The sequence below is a fragment of the Gopherus evgoodei genome, chromosome 2, assembly GCF_007399415.2.
Source record: "Gopherus evgoodei ecotype Sinaloan lineage chromosome 2, rGopEvg1_v1.p, whole genome shotgun sequence".
Lineage (NCBI taxonomy): Eukaryota > Metazoa > Chordata > Testudines > Testudinidae > Gopherus > Gopherus evgoodei.
Genome location: NC_044323.1, coordinates 257,328,496 through 257,350,556, shown reverse-complemented (window position 1 = coordinate 257,350,556; position 22,061 = coordinate 257,328,496). Strand labels below are relative to the sequence as shown.

Below are 22,061 nucleotides of genomic sequence, written 5' to 3'. Positions count from 1 at the left end.
GCTCCAAAACGTCTGTTAGTCTATAAGGTGCCACAGGATTCTTTGCCACTTTTACTAAAATCAAGATATCACATCTACAGCTTCTGCCATATCCAGTAGGCCAGTGGTTCTCAAATGTACTTGATTTTACACACACCCTTTCTTTGTGTCTGTAGTAGTTTACATTCTCCCACACAGCCCCTCAGCTCTCCAGCCACCCAGCTCTGAATGTGCGTAGTAAGGTTTTTTCCCCGAAAGCTTCTCATGCCCTCCCTCCATCAAAATATATTTGGCGCACCGCCATCACCCCCGTTTGAGAACCTCTGCAAAAGGCCAACAACTCAGTCAAAGAAGGAAATTAGGCTGACTTGGCGTGATTTGTTCTCACCAAAACCATGCTGGCTATTTCCTTATCACCCTAGTATCCTCTAGGTGCTTAAAAATTGATTGGTTAATAATTCCACATATTGAAGTTAGGCTGACTAGTATATAATTTCCTGGATCCTTCTTAAAGGATGTTTGCCCTTTTCCGGTCCTCTCAGACCTCACCCATCCTCCACAAATTCTCCAAGATGATTGCTAATGGTTCCAAGATTATCTCAGCTTGTTCCTTAAGTATCCTATGGTGAATTTAGTCAGATCATCAACTTCAATACATCTAACTTATCTAAATATTCTTTAATCTGATCTTTCCCTCTTCTAGTTTGTGCTCCTTACCCCTTTTTTAATATTGATCATGGTAGGTATCTGGTTACAATTTACCTTTCCAACGAAGATTGAGGCAAAACAGGTATTCAACACCTCAGCCTTCTTGATGTCATCCATTATTAGCTCTCATTCCCTGCTAAGTAGAGGACATACGCTCTTCTTTATCTATCTCTTGCTCCTAATGTATTTAAAGAACCTTTTTACATTGCCTTTCATATCCTTGGTTAGGTGCAATTCATTTTGTGCCTAAGCCTTTCTGATTTTGTTCCTATATGCTTGCACTATTCTTTTGTACTAATCCATAGCAGTTTACCCATGTTCCCTCTTTTGGTAGCTATTTTCAGCTCTTTAAAGACCTCTTGGTATAATCATATTGGCCTCATACTAGTCTTCCTATTTTTTCTTTACATCCACATATTCTGCTGCTGTGCCTTAAACATTGCCTCTGAGAAACTGCCAGCTTTTCTGAACTCCTTTTTCCTTCCCAAGAGATCTTAACTACCAGTTCTAAATTTATTAAAGTCTGTTTTTTTGAAGTCCATTGTTTTGATTCTGATGCTCTCATTCCTTCCTTTACTTAGGATCATAGAATCTATCAATTCATAATCACCATCATTTTTTTTCATCCCCATAAACAATTCTTCCCTGTTAGTTATAATCACGTTTATAATGGGCTTCCCATCTGCTTACAGCCTCCTCCGTATGAAACAAGAATTTGTCCCCAGCACCTTCCAAAAACTTCTTGGAAATTTTATGTTTTGCTATATTACTGTTTCAACAGATGTCAGAGTACTTAAAATCACCCATTCCTACCAAATCTTGAGTTTTGGAGACTTCTGTTCTTGTTCTAGAGACATGACATATATATTTACAATACCGACCCAAAGCTCTCTATCATAAGACTTTTAATTTAAAAAAAAATCAGAGTATGATCTTATCAACATGTACCTGACTCAGAATTTCAATATTTGTAGAATAACTTTTTCAAAAGTGCCTAAGGGTATATCTACACTGCAATTAGAGATCTACGGCTGGCCCATGTCAGCTGACTCAGGCTCACAGGGCTCAGGCTAAGAGGCTGTTTAATTGCAGTATACACATTTGAGCTCAGGCTCCAGCTGAGTCAAATGACATGGGCCACCAATGGGTTTTTAACTGCCGTGTAGCTATACCCTCAGTGACCTAGGAGACTAAGTGACTTAGGTACTTAGTTGTCTATATTTCATTGAAACACAATAAAAGGTAGGGCTTGTTTACACTACAGTAGAGCACACTAGTGCATATTCATCATATGTCAACAGAAGGAGTTCTGCTGCCAGCATAGCTACACCAGCAATCCTATGGCAACAGAGGCACTCTTCTGTTAGCATAGCTGGGGCTTTACTGAGAGCTCTGCCAGCATAGCTATGTCAGCTAGAAGGTGTGATTTTTGCATACTCCTCAGCAATGTAGCAATGCCAGAAAACTCTGTAGTGCAGACCAGATCTCAGACTCCTCCTAGGTGCCTAAATCTCTTTTGAAAATGGGACTTCAGGATTTTCAAAATTATACCCAGAATCTGCAGTCTCACATAGATTTGATTCAATAGTGGATGTGCTCTCTACGCATGAGAAGAAAATGGGGAGAACTCTAACAATGTACACAGAAAGGAGACTTGTTTGACTCATTCCAAAAATACCCCTCGACACATTGCTTATTTAAAGTCCAAAAATGACAAAGTGTGTATTTGAGAATATAGCCAGCGTTACAAATCAGAGAATGAAGCATACATTAGCAGAATGACTCAGTGTAAGATAATTTCCTTACTTTTGAAATGATAACGCTTCTAGCTAAAAAAAAATGATCTTATTCACTAAAGAATTTTGTGCTTCGTCTAATTGTCAGAAATTTGTTGGGTCTGGTACCCCATGTTGCACAAGTTTTCTCTAAACCATTTCTGATTTGTCGACATTCTACAGCATAGGAATTTTGTTAACTACTAAATGTTATAGCCCTTTTCTCCCATATGTGAATACCATATTCAAATTATTCATCTTAAAGTCTGTGTATAATCTCATAAAACAGGATCAGCCCCAGATACAGAACTAATATGAAGTGATGTGGAAAATTATTGAATCCCAAATAACCCAGACAGATATAGCAAGAGAAGCAGCATGTTGCTCTCCAACAGTATAGAACAATAATGGTAAAAATGAACTGCCAAAGGACATCTGTTCCAGCAATTTAAGATTATTGGGTTTCCCTAATGGGAATGAGAAATTATTACATACTGGACAAATGACTGCTAGCACCCTTTTACTGAACATAAGAGAGAATCTAATTTACAGTGAAGCAGTATATGGATATCTGACTGAAGAGGTAACAAATGCTCCATGTTAAGTAACACAATAGCTGTCAAAATATACAGCCGCACCTTTACCAAAGATAAAAGCAGAATTAGCAGTACACCTTTCAAGTAGATAGATATAGCATGCAAGTACAACAGAATTAACATTCTTCCAGACTTGGGCTCTTTAAAACAGCAGTTCCCAAACTGTGATCCATAGACCACTGGTGGATTGGATGAGCACTTGCTGGTGGTCTATGAAGAACTGTTTGGATACATGGTGCTCGTGCTCCCCTTAATTTCTGGTTTCTTTTACAAGTGCTCAAACTCTGAAATTAATGCAGCTACTGCTTGCTCAGCACTTTTGAAAATTTGCCCTTTTGGGGGCGCATTAAGGCTATTTGTAGAGTATGCTATTCAACATAAGAAAGGGTGGCAGAATGTGGTCTTTAAAAAGTACATAGATTTTAAAATCCATCGAAAAATTTTAAAAAAAGAAAACAAAATTTATTTTCTAACCTTATGATGAGCTGCATCCAAAATAAATTCTGCACGAATACCATTATTTTCTGGACTTCTGTAATCAAACAGTGAATTGGTAAGGTACGTCATTCCTTTTGTACTCAGATTTTCTCCACAACTGAAGAAGTAGGCCTCCTTAAAAGGTGATTTAAAAAAAAAAGCAAGAGATAGATGAGGGCAAACATGAGAAAAAGTCAGGTTAGTATGATCAAACATTTCTGCTGTTTCTTCATACAATGAATTCTTATGAAAACTTGAAACAGGCCACCTTAAATCCACTCCTCAGTTTTCAGCAAAAACACTGGTATAGCTGAAGATATTAAAACAATTATTTAATTAACTTCAAAGTTTTTCCTTATTTACAAGTTAATAAAAATATCCTGGGCTAATGAACTTTACCATTCTGTAGTTTTTTAGCCCAGAATACTGGCTACCCAGTCTAGATCACGTCTGTTGGGGATGTAGACCGATGCCAACCACGCTTGCAGTGGCTGGAGATGGAGTCGAGCATGACGGACCACGTACGTACACACCTCCATGTAGCCTAACAACCTCAGGCAAGAGTGAGCAGTGGTGAACGGGTGGTCCTTCACACGGGAGATCAGGTCCGACATTGCCTGGAAGCAGGCCTTCAGAAGGAAGGCTCGAGCTCATGTGGAGCCGAGGACCTCCTCCATGAACTCTATCCATCCACCACACTGGCTTTAAGGTTGATTTCTTTTAGTTTATCAATAGGCCCAGCTCATGGCAGGTGGAACATACCAGATCAAGGCTTCGTTGCACCTGTTCCTGAGATCTGCCTTCGATGAGCCAATCGTTGAGGTACAGGTAAACCTGGACACCTCGAAACCTCAGGTAAGTGGCCACTGGCACCAAACTTTTTGTGAACATCCTTGGGGCCGACAAGAGTCCAACGGGCAGTGCCCATTACAAAAAGGAGGAACTGTCTGTATCCTTGGAAGATGGAGATATGGAAATAAGCATATTTCAAATCAAGGGAGATGTAGCAGTCTCCCAAATCCAGGGAGAGGATAATGGAAGCTAGAGAGACCATGCAAAATTTCAGCTTCCTGAGAGATTTGCTGAGGCACCGCAGGTCCCAGGATGAGTCTTAGGCCCCCTTTTGCTTTCAGGATTAGGAAATAACGGAAGTAGAACCCTTTTCCTCTCATTTCCCAAGGGACCTCCTACACTGCCCCTAGCTGTGGAAGGTTCTTGGCCTCTTGAATGAGGAGATGCTTATGAGAAGGGTCCCTGACGGGAGACGGAGAAAGGGTGGGGAAGGGGAAGTGGCCAAGAATTGCAGGGTGTATCCCAGAAGTACAAGGTTACCCACGACCAGACTGAACAGTAGTGGTGTAGGCGGTTGAGGAAAGAATGAGGTGGATCCAGGAAGTTGACTGGGACTTCACTCTCAAGCGCCCCTAAAAATGAGCACTTCTGGCCCCGATGATGCTTTGCCGGGCTGGGTTGCGCAGGTGAGTGGGAGAAGGAAGGGCACCAGCAGCTAAAACTCATATCTCTAGCCCTTCTCCTTCTCTAGCTGAGGCTGCCAGGGCCTTGAAGGCGGGGGGCAGATGGAACTGCTTCCTCGCCGACTGACGTGTATGCAGACCCAGCAAGCAGAGGGTAGCCTGAGAGTACTTTAGTCCATGCAGCCTTGCATCCATTTGTTCTGCAGAGACCATTCCCATCAAACAGGAGGTCCCAGATGGAGGACTGCATCTCCTGGAACAAGCCTGCAGTTTGAAGCAAGGAACTGCACCTCATGACCACCACTAACGCAACCATCCTAGCCACTGAAACGGCCACATCCTACATCATTTGGAGGGAGAATCTTGCTGCTTTTGTACCCTCCTTCACTAGGGCCTTGAATTCTTGGGCCAAGTCCTGGGGCAGGAAATCCTTGAACTTACGGAGGAAGTTATATCTCCCCAAAGAAGCCTGGTGGTTTGCAACCCTGAACTGAAGGCTGGCCGTTGAATACATTTTCCTTCCAAAAAGGTCCTGTGCCTTGACCTCCTTAGTATTGAGGGTAGAATTGGTTTGCCCCTATCTGTCTTTCTCGTTGGCCACAGAAACAACCAGTGACCCTAGAGGCGGGTGAGTGTACAAGCATTCGAACCCCTTGGCTTGGATGAAATATTTCTTTTTAGTTCTCTTGGAGATGAGCGGGAATGAAGGTGGAGTTTGTAAGAGGGCTTTGGGTATCTTCAACACCCGATCATGCACCGGAAGATGTCCGACTTCTCCACCATCTCCTCAAACTCCAGTGGCCACCCTTCAGAGCAGGCCCTAGTGCTCCTTGAAATCCTCCATGGGCTAGCTTGAGAGGGTCGCACCACAGCTTCACCTGGAGAGGATGACAACAACTGAACCACCAGGGGAGGGCCCGGGTCATCGATCCCCATGGGGGAAAGAGGATTTCAGGGTTCGCACTCACTCCTCCACCGCAGCGTCCGATTGCGTTTCATGCACTGAGCCTGGCACCGCCGGTTGCTTTTCCAAAGTGGCGACTGAAGACTGGTGCAAAGGGAGCATCAGCATAACCAGAATGCACCAGGCATTCCAGTTTAGTCACCGTGCCGTGCTGCCAGGACGGCATTGCTGCATCTCAGGTGCCCAGTCGCACCGGTGATGCCTCGGTGATAGGCTGAACTCCCTTACCAGGCCAGAGGAATCCCCTTCTGGTGACCACGGTGGGGCCATCAATGCCTGAGTCCAGCAGCCTACCATCACTGTGGGTGAACGATGTCTCAAATAGACGGACTGATGCCGGGAGCAGGCAGATCGGTATCGTGTCAGAGAACATTCCCATGGTCTAGGTGATGGCAACCCATGCTGTGGAGACAGATGGTGGGAGGATGACCAGTGCCAGCCATACAGTGATCAATGCCTCCCTCCAGATGAACCTCACTGAGAGGGTGGAGATCGGGAGCACGGTGTCTGCTATCTTAAACGTAGAACTGGTGACCAGTACTGTTGTGGAGACCTGGGGTGCAGCAACAGGGAGCGCTGCCTCTGCTCTGGAGACCAGGGGCGTTCACTTGCCCTCTGTGGGGTTATTATGGCTAACTTGTTCTTGTGGGGAACCTTTTCCGGGTCCATTGCAGCATCCAGTGCTGACTGCACTGGGAGAGTCCTTTGCTCTCTGGGCACCAGGAGGGCCTGGGAAGGCATTGGTCCCGCTATGAATCTGTCCCCTACCACTCCCTGGAGTCAGTGGCGGCTCTCTCAGGGAGCTAGGAGGCCCCATGAGGAAGGCACCCCCATGAAGCTCCAGGGTTGGCGAGTGACCAAAACTGGGTCCCTTACCTGATGCCCCTTGGCCTTTTTTGCCCAGTGCCGGGGAGTCATGCTTCCTTGACTTCTTTTTGGGCACCAGCAAAGTGCAGCAGTGCTGGAGAAGCACTGCGCACCAAGGCTGAAGTGGTATGAGTCAAGTCCGGCCAGGACCGCTCCAAGGCTGGGCAGAAGGCAGCCTCATGGGAGAAGGGCCCTCAAACGGATGTTGCACTCTTTCTTTATTCTGGGATGAAAGTTCTTACAGATGCAACACTTGTCCTTCACATGTGATTCCCCCAAGCACTTCAGGCAGCTGCTATGGGGGTCACTAATAGGTATAGACCCGTTACTGTCAGAACAGGGCTTAAAACCCAGAGATCAAGGCAGGCCCCACCTGGGGCAAAGTCCTCACCAGGACTCTAACTTACTAATTACAGAACTTAACAATTACTTTACTAACTAACTACTGTAAATGAACTATTTACAAGACACTAAAAACTTGAAGAAAGGGAGAGAACTGCTGACCATCTGCTAGGCAAGGGAAAAAGATGCTCCGTCCAACTGCCATGGGTGGTAAGAAGGAACTGAGAGGGCGTAGGGTCAGCAGCACCTAATATACCAAGGCATAGCACAGTACTACACAGGACACCACAGCCAGCCCATCAGATACCGCTAAGGCAAAAATCTCAGACAACTGTGCACATGAGCAAGCACTCAAAGAACAACCACGGCTGTTGCAGGGAGGATAGGGAGTTCAGAGGGTAGCAGCCAGGATTCAATACAATCATACATGGCATGATTGTTGAAAAATAACTCTCTCTGAAAAACATTTAGAAATATTCACACGGAAGGTGCTGTGTAGCTGCAATATATTAGTAGCTTTAAGATTATTAAATCAGAAACTCTTGGCAAATAAATGCACAAGAAATTGCATTACTAAGAAATAAGTGTGTAGCTTCTATGGTTCAGTAACTTTACAGCATCCTTTCTCTCTGAGTGAGACAGTTCCCCAAAATCATGCCAGTTATACATACTATACCAATAAACACTGGATTCCTGTGACACTGTACTCTTCGCCACAGCTAAGAAAATTACATATTTTTAATATTTTAAATCAATAAAGCACAACAACATTGCTGTATTTAACAATCAGCAGTATTTCTAATAAACTTACTGCATCACTTCTGTTCACATTCTCTTCAAAGTCTTTAATTCCCATAATTCCTTTAAGGCACATAGCTTGGCAACCAACAAAACCTATTTGGCAGTCAAAGAAAGGCTCTCCCATCATAAGGGCCTATTGGAGGAAAAACATTATATGACAATAAGTACTATACAACTGAAGATATTAAAATATAGAAAAAGTAGAGAAAATTTAAATATATTATATGGTAAGCTTTACAAGTGTAGTTTTTAATTAATCAAGAAATTAATTCAATAAACAAATTTTTAGAAGTACACTCTTACCAAATCTTAGTACTATGGTGTTCTAAGTTTGTAGTAACAGAGAATAGGAATTACTTTATTAAAAAATAGAAATGTAAAACCAAATATTAACTGCCATTTCAAAATATTTAACTGATGAAAAATATTTATTATACATCAATTTGACAAGACATTTACTATAACCTGAAAAATTTAGTCGTAATGGAACATTACCTCAACTGTGGTTCCTTCTTGCTCCCAAAGTATAACTTCTTTGGATTTTACTTTCTGAGGGCTATAATAACTACTTTCAGCTTGCATTTCAGTAAGCTATGAAACAATATGATAAACACCTTATATTAGCATTAAATAGCAGTAATCTGTCATTACTATAAGAATTGATGAAGACAAATTAAACATTAGTATAGGCCAAAATTTATTATTAGGCAGGAAACAGGTGCAGTAAAAACAGCTGTAACACATTATCCATATTAGAATACACGAACTTCTAGCTGAAATATGCCAATTTAATCTCAAGTACAGCTAAGAAAGTTTTAAACAGTTTAGTACTTTTATTTAGCTTCTCTTTTTATATCAACATTGTATAAAAAGTAAAGTAACAGATATGCGGCTGCAATACACATGCCAGTTTATAAACTGCTCTAAAAATCCATAAACTTATTAAAACATTTATGCTGCGAAGTAAATAATTCACAGCATAAATAACATTAAAGAAAACTTTGTGAACTTGAATCACACTTACATTTCTTTTTTGTCATGTTATTTTAAAATAAAGCTCCATTAGATTATATTTTCTATGCTCTAAATACTTAGATACTCATCAAAACTTTAAAACTGTAAATCATGCAATGGAAAAAGTTAAACACTATTATATGAAGTTTTAGTACAACTTTTCTTTGTTTTGCATTTTTATAGTTTCATCTCCTGAAATTAATAATTCAAGTTTTAATTTTTATATAATACACATCGGCTCTCATTACTTAGTTATTTGCAAGCGTGTGTAGAAATGGTTGCCATTTCTAAGTAAAATTCAAAAACTCAAGTAAAATTGGTTTAAAATAAATAAATAAATACATACATACATAAATTTTTTTTAAAAGATCACCGTTCAGCTGTGTGCAATTATTGTGGAGGAAAAGCAATTAATTGATTAAAAGAACTCAGACATTACAAGAACAATTTTCAACATTATTAGAAAAATGCTACATTTAATTTGGCATGATTTTTTAGCTGGAATGGTATCAACTGTTCTAAATGCTAATGCAGAAACTTGACCTTATTTTTTGACCAAAATATGAACCACAAATTAATTCCATACATTCTTTGCATGCAAGCAGAACAATGGATTATAATGTTTTCCTCCTAAATGTCACCATACTGCTCTCATATACCACTTTACATTCTAAAAATATAAAATGCAAGACGCATTCATAAGTAATTTTTACCACATCCTAAGATTAAATGCACAAGCCTATTAACGCAACATTAAGAGCCCCAGTCCTTCAACCCTTGCTCACGTAAATCAGTGGTTCTCAACCAGGGGTACGCATATCCATGAAGATATGCAGAAGTCTTCTGGGGGGACACCAACTCATCAAATTTGCCTAGTTTTACAACTGACTACATAAAAAGCACTACCAAAGTCAGTAGAAACTAAAATTTCATATGGACAAAATTAGAAAGTAAGCAATTTTTCAGTAATAGTGTGCTGTGACACTTTTGTATTTTAATAGTGTGCTGTGATACTTTTGTATTTTAATGTCCAATTTGGGAAGCAAGTTGTTTTTAAATGAGGTGAAACTTGGGGTACGCAAGACCAATCAAGCTCCTGAAAGAGGTACAGTAGGCTGGAAAGACTGAGAACCACTGATGTAAATAGGTCCAATGATTTCAGTAGGATTTCTCATGTGAGCAAGGGCTGTAGAACCAAGATTCAATACTGCGTATGGGAATACAAAACAAGGCAAAACTGTTTAAGTTCCAACTGTGATTTTTAAAAAATTACAACTCCCATTCTTTTAAACAAAACAAGGTAAGTGAAAATCATGGGAAAGCGCCATATTTTCCTCCATTCATATTAATTAACATTTTTAACTAAACAGAAGACATGAAGATATGTTTCAAGTACCTAATAAATCCTTTAAATAAAATTATTTACATTCTTACATCAGATTAAAGTGTCAAATAATTAGCAACTGTCAGAGCTGAAGTGGTTGAAACTTTAAGCCCTTTTCAGCAACATGTCTTTTTAAAATGCAGATTCTCCACCATCCTCTCTTTTCCTGCTCTAAAGCATTCTGGCCTTTATTCAACATATGCCTAAACTCATCAGTAGTCTTTGGTCGGGCTAATCATGAACATAAAATTCGGCATGTGTTTAAATACTTTGGTAAACTAGCCCCTGGTTTTTATCAAGTTAATTCCTGTCAGTAAATCTTAGTGTTTTATCAGTAATTAAGTTAACAAAATTACATAAAATCAATGACTGCCCAGTATTGCTTTCTGAAAACGCATAACAAGAATAAATAGAGATCTATTCATCTATTATTTGAGATTATACAAATCTCAATGTGCGTGTGTGTGCACGCATGTGTGATTTCTTACTTTACTGTTCCTAAGGTAACTCCCAATGTCAACTAAAATTTACTTTAATCTTGGATGTTCCAGAGTAACAGGTCCAGTTCTATCTATTATTACACAGTAAAGAAAATAACTCCAGCCAGTATCAAATTGCTATATCAGCAAAAGTACTTTTACAAGAAATCAAGTGAATGTCACCTAGACTCAGAAGCCAATACTAAAATAAATGTTCATGGATACTCTTTGGTATTAAGAACTTTTTCTTTCTTTCAAGTTTTTTATCTATTTAGTGCTAAATTAAAATGGTTTCTCTTCAGAATTAGATTTTTTTTTCACTGAATTAAATTTTGTATCCGTCATCTCACAAACCCAAGTTTACTGCAAATTGTTTAATGAAGAATAAAACTTAACAATTGCTTCGTATTTCCAGCAATGTAAGCTTTTCCTCTCTTTACTAAAAGACAAATAACCATACACTGAAATCTAATACATTAATTCATTGCTCAGCAAAACAATTATTAAACTATAATGTAAAGATGTACTTACCTTGAAAGTCACAGTTGCCTTTGTGCAGTAAAACCCAATAGAAACAATAGGATCCTTAAGGGCCTGGGATTTCTGCTGATGAAGTATTGTTCCACCTTCTGTTCCAGTATAGTCATCCTCTCCATCATCATAACTCACAATAGCAGGAACAAAAGACCAGGCCCAGGAAACCCATCCCTGCTGCTGATCATCATCTTGATGCATGTAGGGTTCTTGGTTAATATACTGGGTAGAATATTGCATATCTGAACCTGTTTCATCTTCTACACCTTTTGATACAAAAATATATATCAAATTTCAACTCATCAATGATTAAAGGCTCTTCTTTTATGCAATGTCCACAATTATAATATGTAAGCAGTTATCTGGGGTAAGTTTCACACACCATTCTCTTGTTTCTGGTCTCATTAATACCAATACACATTTTTATAAATAAAAACTTCCCGCTAAGGCTTCCTAAGCTCCTAAAAATATATATATATTTATTTTTAGATTTTAAGGTATCAAATCTGAGCTCTGATGACTTTCACCGATATTTTCCCTTATGATTACAGAAATGCTATGGACTTCAAGTGTTTTTCTCTATGGTACATGTTTCTCAGTCACGTTCAGTCCTCCCTCATTGAGGCTATTCTTGAAGTTTCAAACCAAATATCATTAAGGCAATCTGACAACTTTACAGTTCAATTTTATAAAAAGTCAGAGGAAAGCTTTGTTTTTAAAACCCCCAGCAATGAAAGTTTAACACAGTCGTATGCTGATGCATGTATACTATGGCGACTGCTACCCTATAAATAAACTTTATCTCAATTATACAACAACTCCTTATTTTCAGAGATGTGTACTGCATCTCCACCATATAATTCACAACACTCAAAAACAGCATCCAGTTTTAGCACAGAACAACTTTTAACTTAATGTCAAAGAATTATGTTGGCCTTTATTTTGGTCCCTTTTCCTCCTAATTCGGGGCTTAATGCATCACATTATTTTTCTATTTACTGCTTTTTTCTCTGCCCTTCAGGGTACGCATGATTTTAATGACAACTTGAGAGTCCTTCCTGTTTATGAGATAAAAACTTAGATAGTAAACTCTTTGGGACAAGAAGGTTACTATTTTTCCATGTCTGTACAGCTCCTAACTCAATAGGGCCCTGAACTCAAGGCGCAACAGAAATACAAATAAAGAATAATCATCATCATCATGGAAAAACACTGAAGTTAACGGCTGATGGCTGTTTCAAAATGAATTGAGAGATGATTTCCCTGACAAACAATAAAAACACAAACTAAACAATACAAGTCAGATATTCTAGAAATAAAAGCCCTGTTGACCAGAAAGGAGGGAGAAGAGACAACAGGTATTAAAGTAAATAAGATTGGTATGATCTTACTCCCACCGATGTTCATGCAGTGACTTCAGTGGAATAGAACTGAGTGTGAAGGAGGAAAATGAATTGAAAGGTATTTTTAATTTTTTTTTATTTTGAAATAATTTCCCATTTCATACACCCATTTTCATTCTTTTCTGTAGGATTCTCTTTCCTCCTCTCCACCAAATCTAAATTTTGGAATTTCCCTGTTACAACTCACGTAGTGAGAAGCAGAGGTGGCCATCTTAAATTACTGACAAACAGCCTGAATATATTTACAATATAATGTTGCCTACATATTATCACTACATGTGGGCATGGTGCTTCATGGCCAGGGAGAAACAGTCACTATCATAAAACAAGTGAAAATCTAAATTAGACATACAAGAAATTAAAATAATTGACCAAAGAAAGAGGAGAACAGGACAAGGAGCAAGGGATACAACAAATTATTGTGATTTTTTTATGTTGTATATTCACGTATCTTATGGGTCTGGATATTTATTTTGAGAAAGAGTAAGGAAAAAGATCAACAGAAGGCCTTGGATTAGAGCTCAGCAATAGAAAGATAACAAAAGTTAATTTTGAAAAAAAATCTAAAGATGTCAAGTGACCTGATTTTTAGGAAGAAAGAGAACTCTCCAGGTTTGAGGGAAAGAGGCAACATCACGAAAGGTATAAGTGGGGGAAAAGTGGAAGGAATCAACACAGCATGAAATGTAGGAATAAAACAAAGAATAGAAGGAAAAGAGATAATAAAAAGCAAGGCTGGAAAAAGCACTCTTCTTAAGTTATTAGAAAGCTTTTCAGAGTTGAGTACAATCAACTCCTGCAAATTTGAGTTGCCATTTAAATAAAAGGTTTTAATCCTTATGGTTGTGCAGATCACCTTGCAAATAGGAATACCATGTAAATGAACGCAGTGCTATCTTCCAAAGCATTCAAAAAAGATGAGGTGGGATAGAGAGGAGCAGAGGGAAGCCAAAAAGGGAAACATGGAATACAAAAACAAGAGCTGTAGTAAGTTACAACTGCAAAGTTTTAATATGACGTTCATTCATAATAACTTACAATTAAATATAGACAGGACTATAAACCATACACAACTGTTTCATCCATATTAAATTGCAGAATGTGGATTTGAGAGGACAAGGCAGCACAGGATTTTTTCTCCCTGGTTAGTGGATATTAAGTCATTTTTTTCAAGCTCTGATAAAAGGAAAAGGGCAGAAATTAAGTGAAGAAGAATTAATTAAGATGAGATCAAGGGAGTTAAGTCCTGTGTGGGAAAAGATTCAAAGTCATAGAATCATAGAATATTAAGGTTGGAAGAGACCTCAGTAGGTCATCTAGTCCAACTCCCTGCTCAAAGCAGGACCAATTCCCAACTAAATCATCCTATCCAGGGCTTTATCAAGCCTGACCTTAAAAACCTCTAAGGAAGGAGATTCCATCACCTCCCTAGGTAAGTCATTCCAGTGCTTCACCATCCTCCTATTGAAAAAGTTTTTCCTAATATCCAACCTCAACCTCCCCTACTGCAACTTGAGACCATTACTCCTTGTTCTGTCATCTGCTACCACTGAGAACAGTCTAGATCCATCCTCTTTGGAACCCCCTTTCAGGTAGCTGAAAGCAGCTCCAAATCCACCCTCATTCTTCTCTTCTGCAGACTAAATAATCCCAGTTCCCTCAGCCTCTCCTCAGAAGTCATGTGCTCCAGCCCCCTAAACATTTTTGCTGCCCTCCGCTGGACTCTTTCCAATTTTTCCACATCCTTCTTGTAGTGTGGGGCCCAAAACTGGACACAGTACCTCAGATAAGGCCTCACCAATGTCGAATAGAGGGGAATGATCACGTCTCTCGATCTGCTGGAAATGCCCCTACTGATACAGCCCAAAATGCCGTTAGCCTTCTTGGCAACAAGTGCACACTGTCGACTCATATCCAGCTTCTCGTCCACTGTAACCCCTAGGTCCTTTTCTGCAGAACTGCCGCCTAGTCATTCGGTCTCTAGTCTTAGCAGTGCATGGAATTCTTCCGTCCTATGTACAAGACTCTGCACTTGTCATTATTGAACCTCATCAGACTTCTTTTGGCATAATCCTCTAATTTGTCTAGGTCCCTCTGTATCCTATCCCATCCAGCATACCTACCACTCCTCCCAGTTAATGTCATCTGCAAAGTTGTTGAGGGTGCTGTCCACGCCATCCTCCAGATCATTAATGAAGATATTGAACAAAACTGGCCCCAGGACCGAACCTTGGGGCACTCTGCTTGATACTGGTTGACAACTAGACATGGAGCCATTGACCACTACCTATTGAGCCTGATGATCTAGCCAGCTGCTTTCTATTCAACTTATAGTCCATTCATCCAACTCATACTTCTTTAACTTGCCAGCAAGAATACTGCGGAAGACCCTATCAAAAGCTTTGCTAAAGTCAAGGAATAACACATCCACTGCTTTCTCCTCATCCACAAAGCCAGTTATCTCATCACAGAAGGCAATTAGGTTAGTCAGGCATGACTTGCACTCGGTGAATCCATGCTGACTGTTCCTGATCACTTTCCTCTCTTCTAAGTCCTTCAGATTTGATTCCTTGAGGACTTTCTTCATGATTTTTCCAGGGACTGAGGTGAGGCTGACTGGCCTGTAGTTCCTCCTCTTTCCCTTTTTTAAAGATGGGCAATACATTAGAATTTTCCAGTCATCCAGTCACTATTAGGACCAAAGAATAGCTTCCAAATAGATCTACTAGATGGCTTCCTATTATTTAATAGCACATCCTGAACATCTTTACAATAAGACTCTTCTCAAGGGTCTAGCTATAGAACATCAAGGCAGTTAAATGAAGTGTCTGCTAATTTGGATGGAGTAGGCAATGGTAATCTTGAGAAATTAGGCCTGAGTCCAATGGAAGCGATATAAGAGCTTTCACCAAAAGAGACAGGAGAGTGGAGAACCAGTGCTGCCAAGGCCAAGTTGCGGCTATAAGTATGATTCAAGCATGCTCCTGTCTAATTTTTAGCAATACTCTCAACAGCGGGATTGGTGGGAAAGCATACAGAAGCTTGCCTGTCCCAGGCAACAGAAAAGCATCCATGAGGACTGCTACCTTGCAGGAAGCTAAAGTGCTGGCCCTTCTTTTGGTGCTCACTGCAAACCAGTCTACCTGGGTAGATCATCACACTTGGAAAATGAACTGCCTACATCCAGCTGGAGAGATCATTCATGCTCACATGTAAATGATCTGCATATGTCGACTGCAAACTCATTCTGCACTTCTGGAAAGTAAGACACTTGGAGATTGATCAAAATGGCAGTGTAAAAATCCCAGAGTTGGATTGCCTCTTGGCAAAGCAAGGACGAGCAGGCCCCTCCTTGCCCATTGAGGTAGAACATCACCGCTTTGTTATCTTTGAGAATGAGCAGACTTTCCTCTTGATATGGGTTAGGAAAGCCGGAAACACGAGTTGGTTAGTTCTCAACTCCCTGATGTTTGGACACACAAATAAGTTCTTTGGGGACCATTACCCTTGCCTCTGTAGTGAACCCAGATGAGCCCCCGAAACCCAGAGCAGATGCTGTCTGTACGTCACTAATATCAATGAATGTTAATGCAGGACAAAGGGAACAACCTACCACATAAGTTTACAGGGTTTGTCCACCAATCCAGAGAGCCTAAAACCTGAGAGGGTATCCCCACCACAAAGCTTCCAGAGTGACAACTCAGAGAATACGGAGGCTAACCAAATCTGTAGTTCCCTAAGGCGAACCTGGCATGACAGACTATGTACATGCAAGAGGCCATGTGCTCCAAAAGCCTCATACAATTCCATGCTCTTGTGGTTAGGTGAGCCTTGAGATCTAAAATGATGGATCAAATTGTCTGAAATCTTGGCCGTGGAAGGAAAGCTCTAGCTTGAGTTAATTCCAGGACTGCCCATATGAATTCTATCCTCTGAACTAAGGAGAGGATAGACTTCTCTGAGTTGATTAATAGTCCCAGTGTATTGCAGGTTGACTGGATATGACTTACACTGGATAGTACCTGAACTCTGAACCGGCCTCTCTCAAGCCAGCTGTAGGGATACACTTCCTCAGAAATGCAGTTACCATGCCACAAATTTTCTAGAAACTTGTGGAGCTGTGAACAGGCTACAGGAGAGCATTATGAACTCGTACTGAGATTGGTTTACCAAAAACTTTAATATTTCCTTCAGTAGAAGATTGCATCTTATAAGTCGAGGGCACCCTACCAGTCTCCAGGATCCATGGAGGGAATAATGGAAACCAGCAAGACTATGAAAAACTTTGTATTTTTCAAATATCTGTTGAGTTGAGGCAGGTCTAAAATCATTCAGACTTCCCTTTGCTTTTGGGTAAGGAAATAATGGGAATAAAATCCCAACCTTCTGTGACACTTCTGAACCCCTTTTACAGCTACCAACTGAAGGAGATATTGTAACTCCTGGAGGAGTACTTCCTTATGAGAGTGGTCCCTGAAGAGGGACAGAGAAAGAAGGTGGGAAGGAGGGGTAGAAAGGGTGTATCCCACTTCCACAATGCTTAAGACCCATTTGTCTGAAGAAATTCGGGACCAAGAACCTAGGAAGTAGGATACACTGTTCACAAACAGAGAGCAAAGAGAGGCTAGAATTTTGGAGACTGGTATGGCATCCTTGACTGACCCATCAAAATGTTTGTTTAGCACCCTCGCAGAGTGTGTAGATGAACCAGGAGCTGCTGCAGTAGCAGGAGTATATGGTCTGCGCCTATAACCTCTACTCTTTTTCCTTCGCAGATCTTGGAGAAGCACAGAATAGAATATCGGTGGGACTGCTAAGGATGAAAGTGTTTTCTTTTCAGGGCCAATGTATATATATACACCCAACAACATAACATTGTCCTGGAGTCCTTTAAACCATGAAGTTTCTCATCCATCTCTAACAGAGACGGATGACCCTTCAAATGGCTGGTCCTGAACAGTTTGCTGGACTTCTTAGAGCAGGTCCAAAGACTCCAGCCATGAGCCACTCGCACATGATGATGGCAGAGGCCATGATCCTAGCAGCCCTTCAGCACCGTACAAACTGGCCTGTAGTGATATTCTTGCTACCAGCTTCCCTTCATCTACCAGTGAAACTCTTGTTTTGCATCCTTCAGCAACTTATCCTTAAACTTCAATATAGAGTCCCAGATATTGAAGTCATAATGCCCTAATAAAGCCTGTGGGTTGAATTCTAAGTTGTAACCCAGCTGTACAAAAGATTTTTCTACCAAACAGGTAAAGTTTTTTGGCATCCTTTGATTTAGGGGTAGCAGCCTGCTGACCCCAGCATTCCCTCTCACTGGCAGCTGTGACAACCACCAACCCCAACCCCAAAAGGGGGAGGGAATAAAACTGCTCAAAGCCTTGGGAGCATACACAGTAATGAGGCTCAATCCTCTTGGGTGTAGGAGGAGTGAGTATGCCACAGGGCCTTGACAGGTGGATTCTAAAATTGCCTCATTAATCGGTAAGGCCACACAAGACAGGCCAGCTGTGGTTACAATGTCAATAAGTCTATGGTATGACTCCCCAAACTTCCCTCCACTTGGATATCCAAGGCTGAGGCAACTCTTTTTAAGAGCTCTTGGTGTAAGTGTAAGGGGAGATTTTGGCAAACCAGTAAATTGCCTAAACCACTATTGCTTGTTGCTAACAGTAGCCACATTAGCCGGCCATACTGAGCCACTATTGCGTGTTGTTAAAAGTAGCCAAATCAGCAAGTCGTAAATTGGTCATGCAGCGGGCCTCAACATAACCAAGACAGGAGGAGAGGGGGTTTTGGGTGCCGCAGACAGGGCAACTTAACCCCTCACCCTTCCTGCTGAGAATGTTGAAACTGCTGATGCATGTATTTTAGAAAAACAAGAAGTCTCATAGACTCATAGGTCAGAAGGGACCAATATGATCATCTAGTCTGACCTCCTGCACAAGGCAGGCCACAGAACCCTACCCGTCCACTTTTATAACAACCCCTAACCCAGGACTGAGTTATTGAATCCTCAAAATTGGTTTGAAGACCTCAAGCTGCAGAGAATCCACCAGCAAGCGACCCATGCCCCACGCTGCAGGGGAAGGCGAAAAACCTCCAGGGCACCTGTCAATCCGCCCTGGAGGAAAATTCCTTCCCGACCCCAAATATGGCGATCAGCTAAACCCTGAGCATGTGGCCAAGACTCACCAGCCAGCACCCAAGAAGGAAATCTCCGCAGTAACTCAGTTCCCATCCCATCCAACATCTCCCCGCAGACCATTGAGCAGACTTATCTAGTGATAATCCAAGATCGATTGCCCAAATTAAACTATCCTATCATAACATCCCCTCCATATACTTATCAAGCTTAGTCTTAAAGCCAGATAAGTCTTTTGCCTCCACTACTTCCCTCGGAAGGCTGTTCCAGAACTTCACTCCCCTAATGGTTAGAAACCTTCGTCTAATTTCAAGTCTAAACTTCCTAATATCCAGTTTGTACCCATTAGTCCTCGTGTCTACATTAGTACTAAACTTAAATAATTCCTCTCCCTCCCTAACGTTAACCCCCCTGATATATTTATATAGAGCAAGCATATCCCCCCGCAGCCTTCTTTTGGCCAGGCTAAACAAGCCAAGCTCTTTGAGTCTCCTTTCATAAGGCAGGTTTTCCATTCCTCGAATCATCCTAGTAGCCCGTCTCTGGACCTGTTCCAGTTTGAATTCATCCTTTTTGAACATGGGACACCAGAACTTCACACAATATTCCAGGTGGGGTCTCACCAGCGCCTTATATAATGGTACTAACACCTCCTTATCCTTGCTGGAAATACCTCGCCTGATGCATCCTAAAATCGCATTTGCTTTTTTAACAGCCGTATCACATTGGCGGCTCATAGTCATCCTGCTATCAACCAATACCCCAAGGTCCTTCTCCTCCTCTGTCGCTTCCAACTGATGCGTCCCCAACGTATATCTAAAATTCTTATTATTAATCCCTAAGTGCATGACCTTGCACTTTTCACTATTGTATTTCATCCTATTACTATTACTCCAGTTTACAAGGCGGTCCAGATCTTCCTGAATAGTATCCCTGTCCTTCTCCGTGTTAGCAATACCCCCCAGCTTTGTCATCCGCAAACTTTATTAGCACATTCCCGCTCTTTGTGCCAAGGTCAGTAATAAAAAGGTTAAATAAGATCGGTCCCAAAACCGATCCTTGAGGGACTCCACTAGTAACCTCCTTCCAGCCTGACAGTTCACCCTTCAATACGACCAGCTGGAGTCTCCCCTTTAACCAGTTCCTTATCCACCTTACAACTTTCATATTCATCCCCATCTTTTCCAATTTAACTAACAGTTCCCCATGTGGAACCGTGTCAAACGCCTTACTGAAATCGAGGTAAATTAGATCTACCGCATTTCCTTTATCTAAGTAATCCGTCACCTTCTCAAAGAAGGAGATCAGATTGGTTTGGCACGATCTACCTTTAGTAAATCCATGTTGCAATTCGTCCCAATTACCATTGACCTCTATGTCCTTAACTACTTTCTCCCTTAAAATTTTTTCCAAGACCTTACATACTACAGACGTCAAGCTAACAGGCCTATAATTACCCGGATCACTTTTATTCCCTTTCTTAAAAACAGGAACTATGTTAGCAATTCTCCAGTCATACGGCACAACCCCCAAGTTTATCGATTGATTAAAAATTCTCGCTAACAGGCTCGCAATTTCACGCGCCAGTTCCTTTAATATCCTTGGATGGAGATTGTCCGGGCCCTCCGATTTTGTCCCATTAAGGTGTTCAAGTTTGGCCTCTACCTCAGTTGCAGTAATATCCACCTCCATATCCACATTCCTGTTTATCATCCCTCCATCATCGCTAAACTCCTCACTAGTCTTATTAAAAACTGAGGCAAAGTACTGATTTAGATATTGGGCCATGCCTAGGTTATCCTTAACCTCCATTCCATCCGCAGTGTATAGCGGCCCCACTTCTTCTTTCTTTGTTTTCTTCTTATTTATGTGGCTGTTAAGGTCCAGTTCAATGTGGCTTTTAGCTTTTAGCCTTCCTCACTTTATCCCTACATGTTCTGACCTCACCAAGGTAGCTTCCCTTGCTAATCCTGCCTTTCTTCCACTCCCTGTTTATATGTGCCCCTGGGAATGTTTGTCAGGGCTCCAAGCCATGGACACTTTGGGGGGGGGGGGGAACATATCTGGCAAATTGATGACCATAAGGAAATCTCCTGCTTGATCTTTAAAAAACTGCTTGCTTAGCATGTTTTCTTTAAGGGATATGTCATCATGTTACTAATGTATAAATAAGTGGGAAAAGTTTGAGGTAACCAGACTACTCAGAAGAGGCTCTTCAGGGACATTCCCTCTGGATGCATTTTAGAGTCTGCACCGGCAGACAGAAGCCTGGCCAGCAGAAGCCTGTTACAGTGCCACTCAAAAGCCACGCTCAGCTTCGGTAATTATTGAGGGTTGGGGGTGTTTTATTAACCTGCTGAGGACATGTGTAAGTGCTTGAGACTAAGTAAAGTTTAGCTTTAAGTGCAAGTACTCTTGTGCTGTCCTGTTTGTGCCAGCCATCTATCGGTCGGACGGCTGTGTCTGCCTTGATTTATTTCCTGACATCACCCTCGCACAAAGTAAAAGTTACCAAAAGCTTTTGGTTGAAAGAACCCAGGTAACAGAAGGCTTGGTGTTATCAAGTGTAGGTTAGGACACTCCCAGGGATACTGCTTCATCTGGGGAAGATGAGGATGGAGCAAACAGAGGTTGAGGCTGAGGCTCCTCTGGCAACTGACTTACAGGATTCCCCTGAACTGTTACTTACTGCTCTGCACTGGACCCCAATGCCTTACAAGCCACGTGTTCTCACCAGCACAGGCTCCAGGGTCCTAGAAGTATCCTGAGCAGTTAGCTCTAGAATGGAAGCAGCGAGATGCACTTTGCGCTTGTGAGACATAGGAGCCAGTCCCTGAGTCAGAATATGAAAAATCAGCCTCCTCTGACCACCAGGGTAACTATCCACTAATAACAACAAAGAACCAACAGGTAACAATCTACAAAAATAAACATGCAAAGATCTTTCTAATGTAAGAACAACAGATTCCAACAACTGTTATGGGTGGTAAGAAGGAACTGAGTGAGGACAAGGGAACTCCACCCTTCATTTCTGCAAGCAAGGGAGAGTGGCAGGAGAGGGAACTTGAGCTGCTCTGACAGGTACTGCTGAGGGGAAAATTTCCAGCTGTGT

The 22,061-nt window shown here is 41.3% G+C and overlaps 1 protein-coding gene across 12 annotated transcripts in view; it reads right to left on the bottom strand.

Annotated features, from left to right (window-relative positions):
- Positions 1-22,061, bottom strand: part of VPS13B (vacuolar protein sorting 13 homolog B) — a 928,813-nt gene that overhangs the window by 755,637 nt on the left and 151,115 nt on the right. For all 12 annotated transcript variants that reach the window (XM_030553556.1, XM_030553553.1, XM_030553555.1 and 9 more), the window contains 4 exons: positions 11,393-11,661; positions 8,480-8,575; positions 7,995-8,117; positions 3,533-3,670 (listed from right to left, as the gene is read on the bottom strand). In XM_030553556.1, the coding sequence (XP_030409416.1) occupies positions 3,533-3,670; positions 7,995-8,117; positions 8,480-8,575; positions 11,393-11,661 (626 nt within the window). The remainder of the gene's footprint in view (positions 1-3,532; positions 3,671-7,994; positions 8,118-8,479; positions 8,576-11,392; positions 11,662-22,061) is intronic.